The 13214-nt window shown below is 43.1% G+C and overlaps 1 protein-coding gene across 2 annotated transcripts; it reads left to right on the plus strand.

Moving 5' to 3' along the window:
• Positions 1-2757: 2757 nt before the first annotated feature.
• On the plus strand, positions 2758-8595 carry mycn (MYCN proto-oncogene, bHLH transcription factor). 2 transcript variants are annotated; one of them, XM_008397616.3, is made up of 3 exons: positions 2758-2892; positions 3281-3938; positions 6451-8595. In XM_008397616.3, the coding sequence occupies exons 1-3, from the start codon at positions 2812-2814 to the stop codon at positions 7224-7226; spliced, it is 1515 nt and encodes a 504-aa protein (XP_008395838.1). In that variant the 5' UTR covers positions 2758-2811; the 3' UTR covers positions 7227-8595. The 2 variants fall into 2 exon arrangements, with proteins under 2 accessions (XP_008395838.1, XP_008395839.1); XM_008397617.3 differs by having other exon boundaries at positions 2762-2903.
• Positions 8596-13214: the final 4619 nt, after the last annotated feature.

Genomic DNA, 13214 nt, shown 5'->3' on the forward strand with positions numbered 1-13214 from the left:
CGTGATTGTCACAAAAACAACAAGCAAAGAGGCCAGAGCCTACGCTACCCTTGTCTGACAAGTCTGTCTTTCATCTCTATAGACTTCATTCATATGTGATAAAGTGAAAAATGAGGCCAGAAGATTAATGGTTCTATAACGAGCAATTGAAGACTTAACACTGAGTTGTCCTTCTTATATATTCCTTATTGAAGTCAATTGCAATACCTTACTTGTTTACGATACACATTACTTATCAGCATCTATACAATTCAAATAAAATCAGTGATTTATTTTTTATTTTTTTGTAAAGTGAAGTCATGTTGAAAGAGTGTGGTAAATGGCTTGCACTTGTACAGTGCCTTATCAAGTCCTTAGGACACCAAAGTGCTTTACTCTACATTCAGTCATTCAGGCATACATTCACACACTGGTAGTGGCACGCTACTGTAGACACAGCTGTTCTGGGGCACACTAACCTCTACCAGAAGAGAAGGCAGGTGAAGTGTCTTGCCACAACTAAAGAGCAGGAATCAAATCTTTCATCCCGCAAAGACTGCGAGACGAATTCCTACCACTGATAACCGCACTCTTGATCTTGTATAAATCCAGATTAAACTGAGTCCATAGGTCCAAGCTAAGGACTAGACTATCACACCCGATACTCCTGTAGACTCAGTTCGATTGGGGACCAAAATTGCAACATTTGTTACATTTTCAGTTGGTGCAGTTCGCTTTCACACAGCTGAAAGCGAACTGCACAAGAACCTTCAGTGGTTCTTGGCACTGCATCAAGAACCACTGAAGGTTACTGAGATTAATTTACTTCTTCAAGAATTGTAAATAAAATTGGAGTGATGTGAGATTTCTCTTTTGCCTTTTGTAAACGACTGTAAGACATTTCTCCCACCAGCACAATACATGCACATTTTTAGTATTTGCAGAGAATGTGAATGTTGCACTATAATACACTTCCTGCTTTTTTAATGGTCTACAGTCCGCTTGGCGTTCCCTTATACACTTGAACCACAACAGAGTTTATTTAAACCAATCTAAGATTTTGGATTGAGACACCAAGGCAGACTTATACCCTCTGAAAGCAGCTTCAGTCTGAAAAGCATCATACATCCTGCGCTTCCCTGATCTTTATTTTCTATGTTCCCACTCCCACTCCGCCTTTCTTCACAGCTGAGGATGCCTGTATTGCTGCTGCAGGGTCAGAGCTATGCACCAGTTTGAGAAGAAAAAAAAAGTAGTATGAGCGGACATGTAAGAGCCTGTGGGGAGTTTCTGACTCCACAGCCATGTCTTCTCCAAGTTCCTGGGAGCTGAATGCAGAGATGGTCCCAGGAAACTCCCTGCCATTCCAAGCCTGTTGACCAAACAGCTGCAGATTCTCAATTTACTAACTTTGGTTTTTCATCTTAACCACCTACAATAAACTCAGTAACTTTACAATAGCAAGCCTACATTTCAGGACAAAGTAGTACAGAAACTGAATATTTAATATACTTAAAAAAAAATGAAAGACTGAATTTTATTATCATTCCATTGTTTACTAAAATAGCTGGGAGCTGTCAAGTCTTCCCACTCACAGCTGGCGCTCAGCTGAAAGCCGTTTTGTAAACGTTTTCCCTGAAAATAAGTGAATATCATGAACTGTGTATACGCCTGTGCATAATTACAGATGAGCAGTTCATCCTAAGCTCTCATTAGAAAAGGGAATGGGAATAACTCCAGGCTACAACCACCGCTTGCGGTTACGTAACATGCTCTTCTCCTTTTCAGTCTTTATCCCAGAGGCATCTGAAAGCTCCCCGTCCTGCAAAGCCTGTTTCTTTCTTTAGTTTCTTTTTTTTTCATTCTGAGTTTCTAGATGAGAATTCTCCTAACAGCCAAACATTCTTTTGATATTTTACCTTTTTCTTTAGGAAAAAAAAAAAAAAAAAAAATCTCTTTGTATAAGCCTTTGTTTGACTCGCTGTATACAGTGATGATGAGCATCTGACTTTAACTTTCGTGACCGTCCACAGGAGGGCGTATGTGAGCGGCGCTTTGTCTTCAATCTGTGTGAACTGGTGGCCTTCAGACAAAAGGCAAAACATTAAGAGCTCAACCAGAGAGAATATACAATATACAATTTAATGTATATTATTAAATAAAATAAATTAAATAATGTAAAAATATTTATACCTTTAAATATATATATATATATATATATATATATATATATATATATATATATATATATATATATATATATAATACCTATTTTATCACATTCATGATTCATTGTTTAAATTAGTATATAACTTTAAGAATGTACATTATTTTTTACTTTATTTTTTTTCCCATATAGTGTGTTAAAACCCGTGTAGAGTGAATGGGGGATAGCTTACATAGTAAAAGTTGATTTTTACAGCACCGGGAAGGGCTCATTAGCAAATGAGGGTTAGGGTTTTTGCATCAGCCAAAAGCTTCTCATCTTAAACTTTTAAGACAAGCCTGAAGCAAGCTTTTTCTTTTCCTCCTTTCTTTTGGTCTTTGGCTTGTTACCTGTATTTTCCCCCATTTGTTTAAAAGAAACACTTTCTTTTAGATCAATTCATTTCAATATTGAAAGTATGATCTCCATTCACCTTGAAAGAAGGATTCCAGCCTGCCTCTCCACTCCCGCATCACATCCCAGTCCACAGCATAGGTAGGAATTGTCCCTCCCCTAAACCAGCCCGTGTGGGAGGAGCTTGCTTTCCTCCCCTCAAAACTAAAGTGTATAACACTCTGGAGAGACCCACAATGTGTGTCAGAGGACCGTCTTAGCTCCAAAAGTAGATGACTGATCCAAATCTGGTGTCTGTATTAACTGCTGACTGCAAGACACGAGAAATATCGATTCACGCGTTTTCAACCCAAGTAAGGACGAGGTGAGCATCTCCTAATTTCAGAAGATATTCTTCACATTCTGTATCTATTGTCTTATATATCTCTAATAAATAGTCATCAGATTCGAATGTTGTCATTCAATTTATTTTCTAACAAAAGTTGCTTTTTTTTGTTGTTGAAAAGAATAGTGCAGCCCTCATTTGTTTTGCGCCGCAGCAGTGCGTCATGGACACATTTACGCACGGACTCCTTTGAGATTTGTGCGGTTTTTTAAAGCCCACGGTGGAGGCCGTTTAGAATCTGTGTGTGGGCTTTTGACTCAAGACACACTTTCTGTGGAGCACTTCTGTTAGAAAGAAATGTGGAGAGACGCTCTCCAGCAGCGCACGCTGACTGAACCTCTCTTGTATGTTCACAGGATTTTCGATTGTTGGATAGAATGCCGGCGATCATCAGTAAAAACTCCGATTTGGAGTTTGATTCCTTACAACCATGCTTCTATCCGGACGAGGACGACTTCTACCTCTGTGGTCCCGACGCTGCGCCACCGGGGGAGGACATCTGGAAGAAATTCGAGCTGCTGCCCACTCCGCCCCTCTCTCCGAGCCGCGCAGCGCTACCGGGAGAGCCGGCGGCCGCAACTGCCTCTTCAGAGGCAGATCCTCTCGGCTTCAGCTTAGGGGACCCCCTGGACTGGGCTTCTGAGCTGCTGCTCCTGCCCGAGGACGACATATGGGGGGCATCCGACGACGGGGACCTTTTCGGCTCCTCTGTGGATACAAATCCCAACAACATCATTATCCAGGACTGTATGTGGAGCGGCTTCTCCGCCAGGGAAAAACTGGAACGAGTGGTAACGGAGAAACTGGGTAAGGCGATTTCAACGGCATCGGCCGGGGGAAGGAACGCGTACGTCAGGGTGCCGGAGGTGGTGAGCCGCAGCTCGGTGTCGGAGTGCGTGGACCCCGCGATAGTGTTCCCCTTCCCGGTGAACAAGAAGAGCAGCAGCAGCAGCAAGGACGCATCTGGGACTGTTAGCGCGTCCACGGCGAACGGAAGCGCAGCTAGTGACTCCGGTAAGAATCAGATGAACGCCGTAATGTAATTGAATATAATTGTTACACTTTAAAAAAAAGAAAAAAAAAAAAAAAAAAAGCGATTTCTCAAAAATATCGACAATGTCACATGTCTTCTCCGAATTTTCACACATTACTGTTACTATTTGAAGTCTGGTATATCTGTGAGACAGGATCTTGTTCATATGACTGGCCCAAAATCCGATTATCCCGTCACATTCAACACGCGCACACACACACACACACACGCACGCACGCACACACAAGCCTGCAATTACACACGCATGCAAGCACACAGACGCACACTGGAGTAGTGACACAGTGAACCGTGGTTTTATGTAATCAGCGGGCTCTTCATCCGGCAGATGGCAGTAAAATAGGGAATTGTGCGCTTTGCTGAACTCAGTTGGCACCGGATCCAAAAAAAAAAAACAAAAACAAAAAAAAAAAACACCACAGCAGCAGGCTGCAGAGGAGGGGGAGATGAAAAGGTTTTCAATAATGTGATGATCTGATAAAAGTGTGCCGTAAATGCTTTCATTACGCATGGATGAGGGAGACAATTTGAGCGCAGTTGGTGATAAATTGGCATTTAAACAGCTTGGCCAAAAATTTTGCTGATAACTGAATGAATATCATAGACTATACAACAATACAACAGGAGGCAGTTGTGTGTTAGATTGGAAAATTACCGTGCATTGCTTTTGGACTCGTATCTCCCTTTCCCCTGCCCCAGGAGCTCCCTAAATAAACACTCACACAAGTCCTTATCCGTGTGTTTTTGCTTGGAAAACAATACTACAAAAGCCCCCGGACTTGGCACAGAGTCCAGACTCGGTCAGTTCTGCCTCTCACCTTCTCTGCAGTAAAGGAAAGAAGTCACTGAGTCCTGGCTGATTCTTCTTCTTTCTTCCCCTTTTTTTCTTATTTTGGGGTGGGCGGGGTGGAGGAGTGTTTTGAGCAAGCGCTCCGCTCTCGACAGCTGTCTTCCTGGCGCCACTCCAGTTTTGGGGCTTAAATTGTGGTGATCCGACGGCCTGCCGCCCCACAGTCCCTGCGCACTCTGCCCCCAGACGTGTCCATCTTCTGTTTTGGAGTTTATTTTATTTTTTTTAATGAAAGGAATACACACTTTTAAAAGAAGAGTTGTATGGGATTATCCTTTCAGTTTGACACATTTCAAAATTTCAACCCCCTTTTAATAATAATAATAATAATAATAATAAAAGTCAGTTTTACAGTCAAATTGCCAAGTGGAAGAAAGAGCATGTAAAAACAACCCCTCTGAACTGCATTCAATGAGCTGTTCCTTTCTGAGAGTGAAACACCAAAGAGGCTCACATGTGGCAGAGTCAGCCACACCCCCTTCCCAGCTCCCTTCATTCAGCCAGCTGTGCTCAGCTTTGTTTTGATGTCAGCAGCAGTCTGTATGAGCGATCAGTATGTGTGTCTGGTGTCTGAAGTGGGTTACCATAAGCTGTAAAATGCCACACTCCACAGATGCTCCTGGGCTGATAATGAAAGCCATTATCACAAAGGCATTTTAACTGCGACTCACACCCCCTGCCTTCCACTTGTTCACTTCCAGGCACTCAAAAAAAAAAAACCAAAAACAGCAACTTAGGTTTGTTAAAACTTGGCTGATTTGCTCAGTTTTAGTTCTTCTCCAGTGCAGATGTTGGATGGTATCAGATTTTCATGATTACCTGAAATATATGGTCTCTCGACCAAACAGCTTGATAACTGCAGTTGTAATTAAGGTGATGGGCCAGCCAGGGTCTTCATTGGACTTGGACTTTTCAGTAGGACATCTGGACTGTCGGTGTTTTTCGTAACATTCAAATCTGTCATACTTCAAATGTATGAGAAAATATTGACTTTCCTTCAGCTAGCTGACTGGCAGTGCACATCAACAGGTGAGGGAGGGGGCAGTGCAGTACTATTCTACCCTACAACCAAAGAAAGCTGGTCTACCACTTTCTCTGGCCTCTTCTTAAAAATGACTTCTAACCACTTTTTGCGGTCTTGAGTGCATGACTTGTTAAAACCTTTGAGTACCTGGACGCTGGTATCCAGCATATGTGTACTCCGTCATATGCCTAGACTCTGTTAAAGCTCTTTCTACTATCTCAAACACTCAAAGTATTACCGAGGCTGCGGTAACAGACTGACGGCATTAGACTAATACTGTCTCATCTCACCGAAGATTAGCAGAGGTTTTGAAGAAGGGAATTGGAATACAACTCAGAACTCCAGTCTGTCTGCTCAGTGCTGAGTATGAACATGCCAATGCCTGCAGAGCAGATTAGCTGAGAAGTGACTGACATTAAGCATTAAGACATTTTTGCCTGAGCTAACGGCGTTGAGCAACGTCCTCTCCCACACGCATTCCTCACTTGATCGCACTAATTTATGAACATATTTACCTGTCACCTTCTGTCACACGTAGATTGAATTGTGGGAATAATTTGCATATCAGTGACAGTCGGTTTTGTCCTTGTTTTTCTTCCAGAAGAGGAAGACGAAGATGAGGATGAAGATGATGAAGAAGAGGATGATGAGGAGGAGGATGATGATGAGGAGGAAGAAGAAGAGGAGGAAGAGATCGATGTAGTTACAGTAGAGAAGAGACGCTCCACAATCAGCAAGACGTCTCCAATGACCACAGGTATAGGAACCATCTGTGTTAATCCCAAGAGCCAAGACGCAAGAGGGATTGTCTCAGGATCTGGGGTCGTGAGTCGGTTCATCAGCCGGGCCCCTCAGGAGCTCATCCTGAAGAGGAGCTCGGTCCATCAGCAGCAACACAACTACGCGGCGCCCTCGCCCTATGCCTCAGATGATGACCTGACCCCACCTCCAAAGAAACAGAAGACGTCAGAGACATCGCGCCCTCCTGTCAGAACCGGTTCATCGTCCTTCACATCTTCCTCCTCGTCCTGCACCTCTGCTCCCAGCATCGCGGGGGCCCGCAGCAAGCGCAGCACCAGCGGGGACAGCAGTCCGCGCGGTAGCTCCGACTCCGAGGACAGCGAGCGCCGACGAAACCACAACATCCTTGAGCGCCAGCGACGCAACGACTTGCGATCCAGCTTCCTGACCCTGCGCGACCACGTCCCGGAGCTGGCTCACAACGAGAAGGCGGCGAAGGTGCTGATCCTGAAGAAGGCAACCGAGTACGTTTGTTCACTGGAGACGGAGGAGATGAGGCTCCAGCAGGAGAAGGACAGGCTGCAGGCTCGCAGGCAACACCTCATGCGCAGGATGGAGCACGCTAGGACTCGCTGACAGACAACCGCTACAACATGAAACCCCTCACATAGACCCAGGAGGAACCCCTCTCACCATCCTGAACTCCAGACATAGGCCTATAAACTTAAGCACAGACACACAGGCCTTTATATCTGTTGGACTTTTGCACACAGAAACACTAAAATCTCAGAGGACATTTATCGTCAGATGCCGCTACACAAACCTGGAAGAGAGAAGAGAAGAGGATGCACAGGGGGGTGGGGTCTGGGGGGGGGGGGGTTGCTGGAGGAACGCTCAGACTTTTACTGCCGCCACTTTTTTTGCACATTTGTTGACGTTAAGAATGTTTAGGGTTTACTTTTCAATCCAGTCACATCGAGGAAAGACAAAAAGAGAAAGAATGAGGAGGGAGACAAGAGACACTTTTTTTTAGTCTTCACTCCCTCTGGTTGTTGTTGTTGTTTTGTTTTTTTGTTTTTTTATATATATATATCATTTCTACATGTATGTTTGTTTGTTTTTTTGTACTCACTGTGACACCAGCCTGGAATTGCGTGATTCCACACAGGGATGGGTGTTGGAGAGCACTTTGCTTGGAGAGTTCAGCAGTGCACGCTTACCTTTGCCTTCATCACTGCAAAACTGAAAAATGAAACGTAAAAAAAAAAACTGATGACCGAGGCGTCATAGCAGACACAAACAATGCCACTACAGGTTCTTTTTCCTCTCACTCTTCTCACACTGGTGCTCAAACCAAGTCAGTGGATGTATAACTGTGCACCTTGCTAGGCGACACTTTTGTATATAACAATAGTGTACAGACAAAATACACTCAGATCTGCCTTGTTTTATATTTACACTTTTGTTCTTGTTTTTTTGTTTTGTTTTTTTTTAATATTCAAGTCAGGAAGCTGCCAATAACTGGACTGTAAGTTTATATACTTTTAAATGTACTGTAAGGTCTCAGTTTATGAGAGTCAGAAAAACTTTGTAATATAACTGCGTATTTTTTTCCTTCTCTTTTTCTCTTTTGTATATCACTACGTTTTACACATTTATTTGCTTTTAGTGTGATACATACTAAATTTGATACTTATATTTTCGTAAGAGAATGCATTCTTGGTAGATATCACTTTATCTTGTCATTTTTCTCTCTTATCAGACAATTTTTTTTGTACAGCAGATGTGTTCTATCCACATGTACCTGGACTCCCCCCCACATCCCCTCTTTTTTTAAACTTTCCTCTTTTGTTGATATTTTTAACTATCGGGTGCATAGAACTGGGTAAACTGAAATGTTTTGTTTTTTTTCACTACATTAAATGTACCTTTAGTGCTGCAACTCATGGCACTTTTGAAATACCTCATTTTGAAAAATAAATAGACAAAATTTCCTGACTTTTTACGTCTGTGTCTCGCCTCCAAATTTCTGTATTTGTCGTCGCTCCTCTCAGAAGCCTCATCCTCACAAAGAAAGAGCGCGTCTTCTGAATCCTCTGTCTCTGCGCCCTGCGGCTGCCACCCCTCCACCCCCTCCCTCTCAAGCCCCTCACACCCATGCCTACACGCACGCACACACGCACACGTGCACGCACACACACATTTCCACAGCTCTCTCTGTTTCCCTCTCTGCTATACACAGCTCTTCCCGCTACATTGTTCAGGCTGCTGCCATGGAAACTGGAGCAGCTGCTAAGTAGCAGACACGAGAGTGAGTCTTTTATTTGTTAGTAGTCTGTGTATTCCTGCCTGTGTGTGCGTGCGTGCGTGTGCGTGTGTGTGTGTGTGTGTGTGTGTGTGTGTGTGTGTGTGTGTGTGTGTGCGTGTGTGTGTGTGTGTGTGGATATGAATGCAAATGTTCTTATGTGTGTCTACCTTTTGTCGTGGTCTGTGTGTGGCCCCCGGTGCCTGATATTGCCGGTGTTGTGCACTGCCTGCCATGATGCCAGGACAAGTCTCGATACTGTTTACCAACATCAGCCACATGGCTTTGCCCTCCTCCCCTCCATGCCCCCCCTTCGATTCGCCGTCCCCCCGTGACTTCAGCGCTGGGCCTCGGCCCAAAAATGTGCCTTGGAAAAGGGAATTCTCTGGAGATGGCTGAAAGAGAAATCTATTGCTATGGTCAGCACAGTCTGTTAGTGAGCTCACAAAAAGAAATGGACACGGTAAGAGGGGAAATACGTTGCATAAAAACACACCGTGTGGGTGATTTTGAGGAACTCTTTTAAGCTGTTCCATTTTTGCCAGTGATCATCTTTAGCAAAATCACCTCAAACACTCATTTATAGCTTCACAGTCTGTGTTTTAGGGTTACATAGATTTAATGACAAAACCCAACTGAAAGAGACACCATGGAGGTGCAAACGTTCAGTTTCTTAAAAGAAGTAAAAAGGGAACAAAGCATTGTAAAAGACTCATGTTTTGTCACGCCGATGTGATAATCGGATGTGTAGTTTGTCTCTGACATCACCAAATAGTGCACTTGTTTAATTCTTTGTATATGCGCAAATATTGTGCTTAAATTCAAAACTGATGATATTTTAAAACTTTTCTCTTGAACCTTTTTGAATTTACCACTTTAGTTCAGTGTCATGTTATGGCTTTTAGGACAATAGTTTTCTTACAAACTACAACCTTAGAGAAATACTAAGTTTGCTGAGTGACGCCACATTGACAAACATTTTAAAAATCATTTAGAAGTTTGACTCCTTTGGTTAGTTATGGTTTTTTTTTCATAAAAAAAGAAAAATAAATCTTATAGTTTTGGTTATAAGAATGTTAACGGTGCAGTATTTTATCAAGCAGTGCAATTTTTCAAGCTAGATTAAATCAGTTAGCAAGCCTGACTGATACCTTAGAGCTGGAACATGGTGTGTTATTCCACCAACACTCCTTGTTCACTTTCCTCAGCTACAGTGCAGTGGATTACTTAATTTACACTTTTCAAATAACACCAAAATATGTGGTAAGTACCACTAAGTAATTTTTGTAGCACCGTAGAACAATATTTATAAAAAAATAAGTAAATACTGAAATAAGCCTAAGTAGACTTTTTCACGGTGAAATCTTTTGCAGCCAGATGTTTTGAGAACTGAGCGGACTATACTCTAAAAGTTTGGGTCGGAAATTTGGTAAATGGAAACATTGCATTAAACCTTCACATAAGCGACAACACCATAAAGATTGATGACTTTGGAGTGGAGGCAGCCCAAAACTGAGCCTCTCACAGGGGGCGGCGGGGGCCGTTGTATTACATAACATGGGTCTGGCGTCTTTGTGTGCACTTACAGTGCATGTATGGAACAGGAGTCGGGCGTCTTTATCTGTGCACGAGTTCATGTTGTGACCTCTCCTGGGACTTCCCCTCACCATCTGCCCGCTGAATTCATCCTACTTGGTTAAAGCAGAAAACAAGTTCGCAGACAATAGCAGTGAGCATGCAGGAGGGGGAAAGCAAAACAGTATATCCTAACAGACACACAATGGGCTCGGCTGGTAATATGAGCTAACAATACCCAAACAGCAGTGTCCAGTATCGCACTTCCTGTTTACACTATAAGTTCAAACTGCTTCCTCTTCAGAGACACGCTCACTGCCGACGCATTTTAACTGTAGTTAATCTCTCTGAAATGAGGCTAATTGGTTTAGAAGGGAGCTGATGTCGTTGAGTGGTCATCTCCCGTGTTTTAGCGGACATATGGCCGAGGCTTTTCTTTCAGCTCAGTGACCGCCCTGGCTGACTGAAGCGCCTCAGACCCACACATGACACAGATCTAATGGGCTTATGCCCCACTGACGGGGAGAACATTAAAGCTGCACAGAAGATAATGGGGCATGTTTGTGTTGCTCGAGCGATGGTGTCATCCCTCGGAAATCTTCATTAGATTAATCAACAAACACTTGTTCCAATGTTTCTATTGTCCTGCGGACACCGGATCTGCATTGAACATGTCAACCTTCCCATATGGAGGGAAACAAAGCCTCCTGTGTGTGTTCGTGCGCAAGTGTGTCTGAGCCCAACCTCTGCACAAAGGCATCGCCCGTGCACCACACTGGGCTCTGTTTGCCAGGACCTCCGCTATCTGAGAGGGAGTGTGAGTGTGTATGGGTGCATGTGTGGGTGTGAGTGTCATAAGAGCGTGTTGCCATCTGTTGTGGGGTGCAGCACTGTTGCAGGTGTTTAGAAAGGGGGCGCGCGTAGGAGTTAAGGTAAATAGAGGAGAAGAGCCATGTGCACGGGAGGGTGTTGGGGTATACTGGGGAAGAAAACACAGGCGAGCATGAGTGGAACCGGCGCAGCTCCTTCAGGGAGCCTCCTGTCTGGACTGAGTAATATGCAGCAGTGACAAAGAGCTACAGTAATTGCAGAACACACAGCGGACAGTGAAGCAGAAGAGGGTAGGAGGGAGGGAGCACAAGGAGAGAAAAGAAGGCCTGAGTGTTTGATCAAAGTTTACCAAAGACTGAGGAGATTTGCATACAGATGGTACTGTAGCACAGCCCCCATAATACCTTTCCCTCTCTTTATTTTTCTTTCTGACTCATGCACGCTCACACACACTCGTACACAAATGTAATAGGGTTTCATTGAAAAATCCATGAATAGCCTTTCAAGAGCACGTTCAGGCGAGGAGACAGCCTTGGCTGTGCAAGAGAAAAAGAAAGCAAAAACCAAAAAGCAGCGGGGGGGGGAACAGGATAGAAATAAAGATAAGAACTGAGACAGAAGATGTGAAGAGTGAGAGGAGTGGCGAAATAGAAAAACCAAAAAATCTCTTTGTCGTAATCAATAAACACCTTTTTTTTTGTGAATGACTCACATTTATTATCTCCTAACGTCAATTCAGATCTTCCTTTCATCCTTTACCTACATCCATCTTCACACTGCGATGACTCTGAATACCCCTATTGTGGATTTATTGATAATTCCTTTTAAGTTGAAGCCATTATTTCAAGGCAGGTCCTTGACAATAAACCTGATGTGCCAAAACCTGGAGCTCTTTCTCTGGCGCTGAGCAGCGAAAGCCACAGGTATGTCCAAAGCCAGCCTGAACTTGCAATCAGCTGCTGCACCGCTGACAGTATAAAGATATATCAGCCTGTAGGTTTCTGGAAACATGTTTGAATATCAACAGAAGCTCAAATCACTCAACATTTGTTCAGAAGCATTTATCTGTCACTGAGTAATTTGTGAAACACTATTACAACAGCAGCTACAAACAAATTTACAGTAAAAGTGAAGCTGAAGAATCTGATGTAGGGAAACAGTTACAGAAGCTACAAGTAGAGTTATGTCATAGTTACCAGCTGTCCTTTCTTTGAAGTGTAGGCATATTTCTATGACCCTGAGTTCATTCATTAATTAAATTCAACTGCAACATGAAACTTATTTTACTCAGCAGACAGAAATGTCCTCTTTAGAAATCATATAAATTTCAGGCTATTTCATGTGATGGCATGAAATAGGCTGAAATGTTCAGAAAGCAAAATTAACTTCTGAAGAAATTAAGACATTTAAAAAAAAGGAATATCATGGCAACAAACATGATATTTCTGTTTGTTGACAAACAAAAAAACAAAACGTTTGAAGATATTCTTCAAATATCTTTTCCCCACACTGTCAAGCTTAAAATACAATAAATAAAGGGTGTTTTTTTTTTTTCCTAATTTGAAAGTGCTTTTCATTTTTGTATAAAGCTGCATATTCTTATGCCCAGTCTAAGTGCGTGTGGTTGTGTTTAAAAGGACTCTTGTGCTGTTCCACATGTGTTTATTTGGGGTAATCGCTGGGGCGCTTCTGTGTTTGTAAATTCGTAGTGAGGCTGATTCATGACTGTTTCTCCTGAGGAAACAGATAACAAATGGTTTTCTGGTCCAATGAACACATGAGGCGTGCAAACCAAATGAGATTTAACAAAACCAGTCTATGCGGGGCACGGGGCTAAATGGATGGCTTACTACTAACGCAGTGTGAGACTTATTCAGACTGACCTCAGGCCTACGCTGACTGTTCGGACATCC

The sequence above is a fragment of the Poecilia reticulata genome, chromosome 21 (assembly GCF_904066995.2).
Source record: "Poecilia reticulata chromosome 21, P_reticulata-male-v2, whole genome shotgun sequence".
NCBI lineage: Eukaryota > Metazoa > Chordata > Actinopteri > Cyprinodontiformes > Poeciliidae > Poecilia > Poecilia reticulata.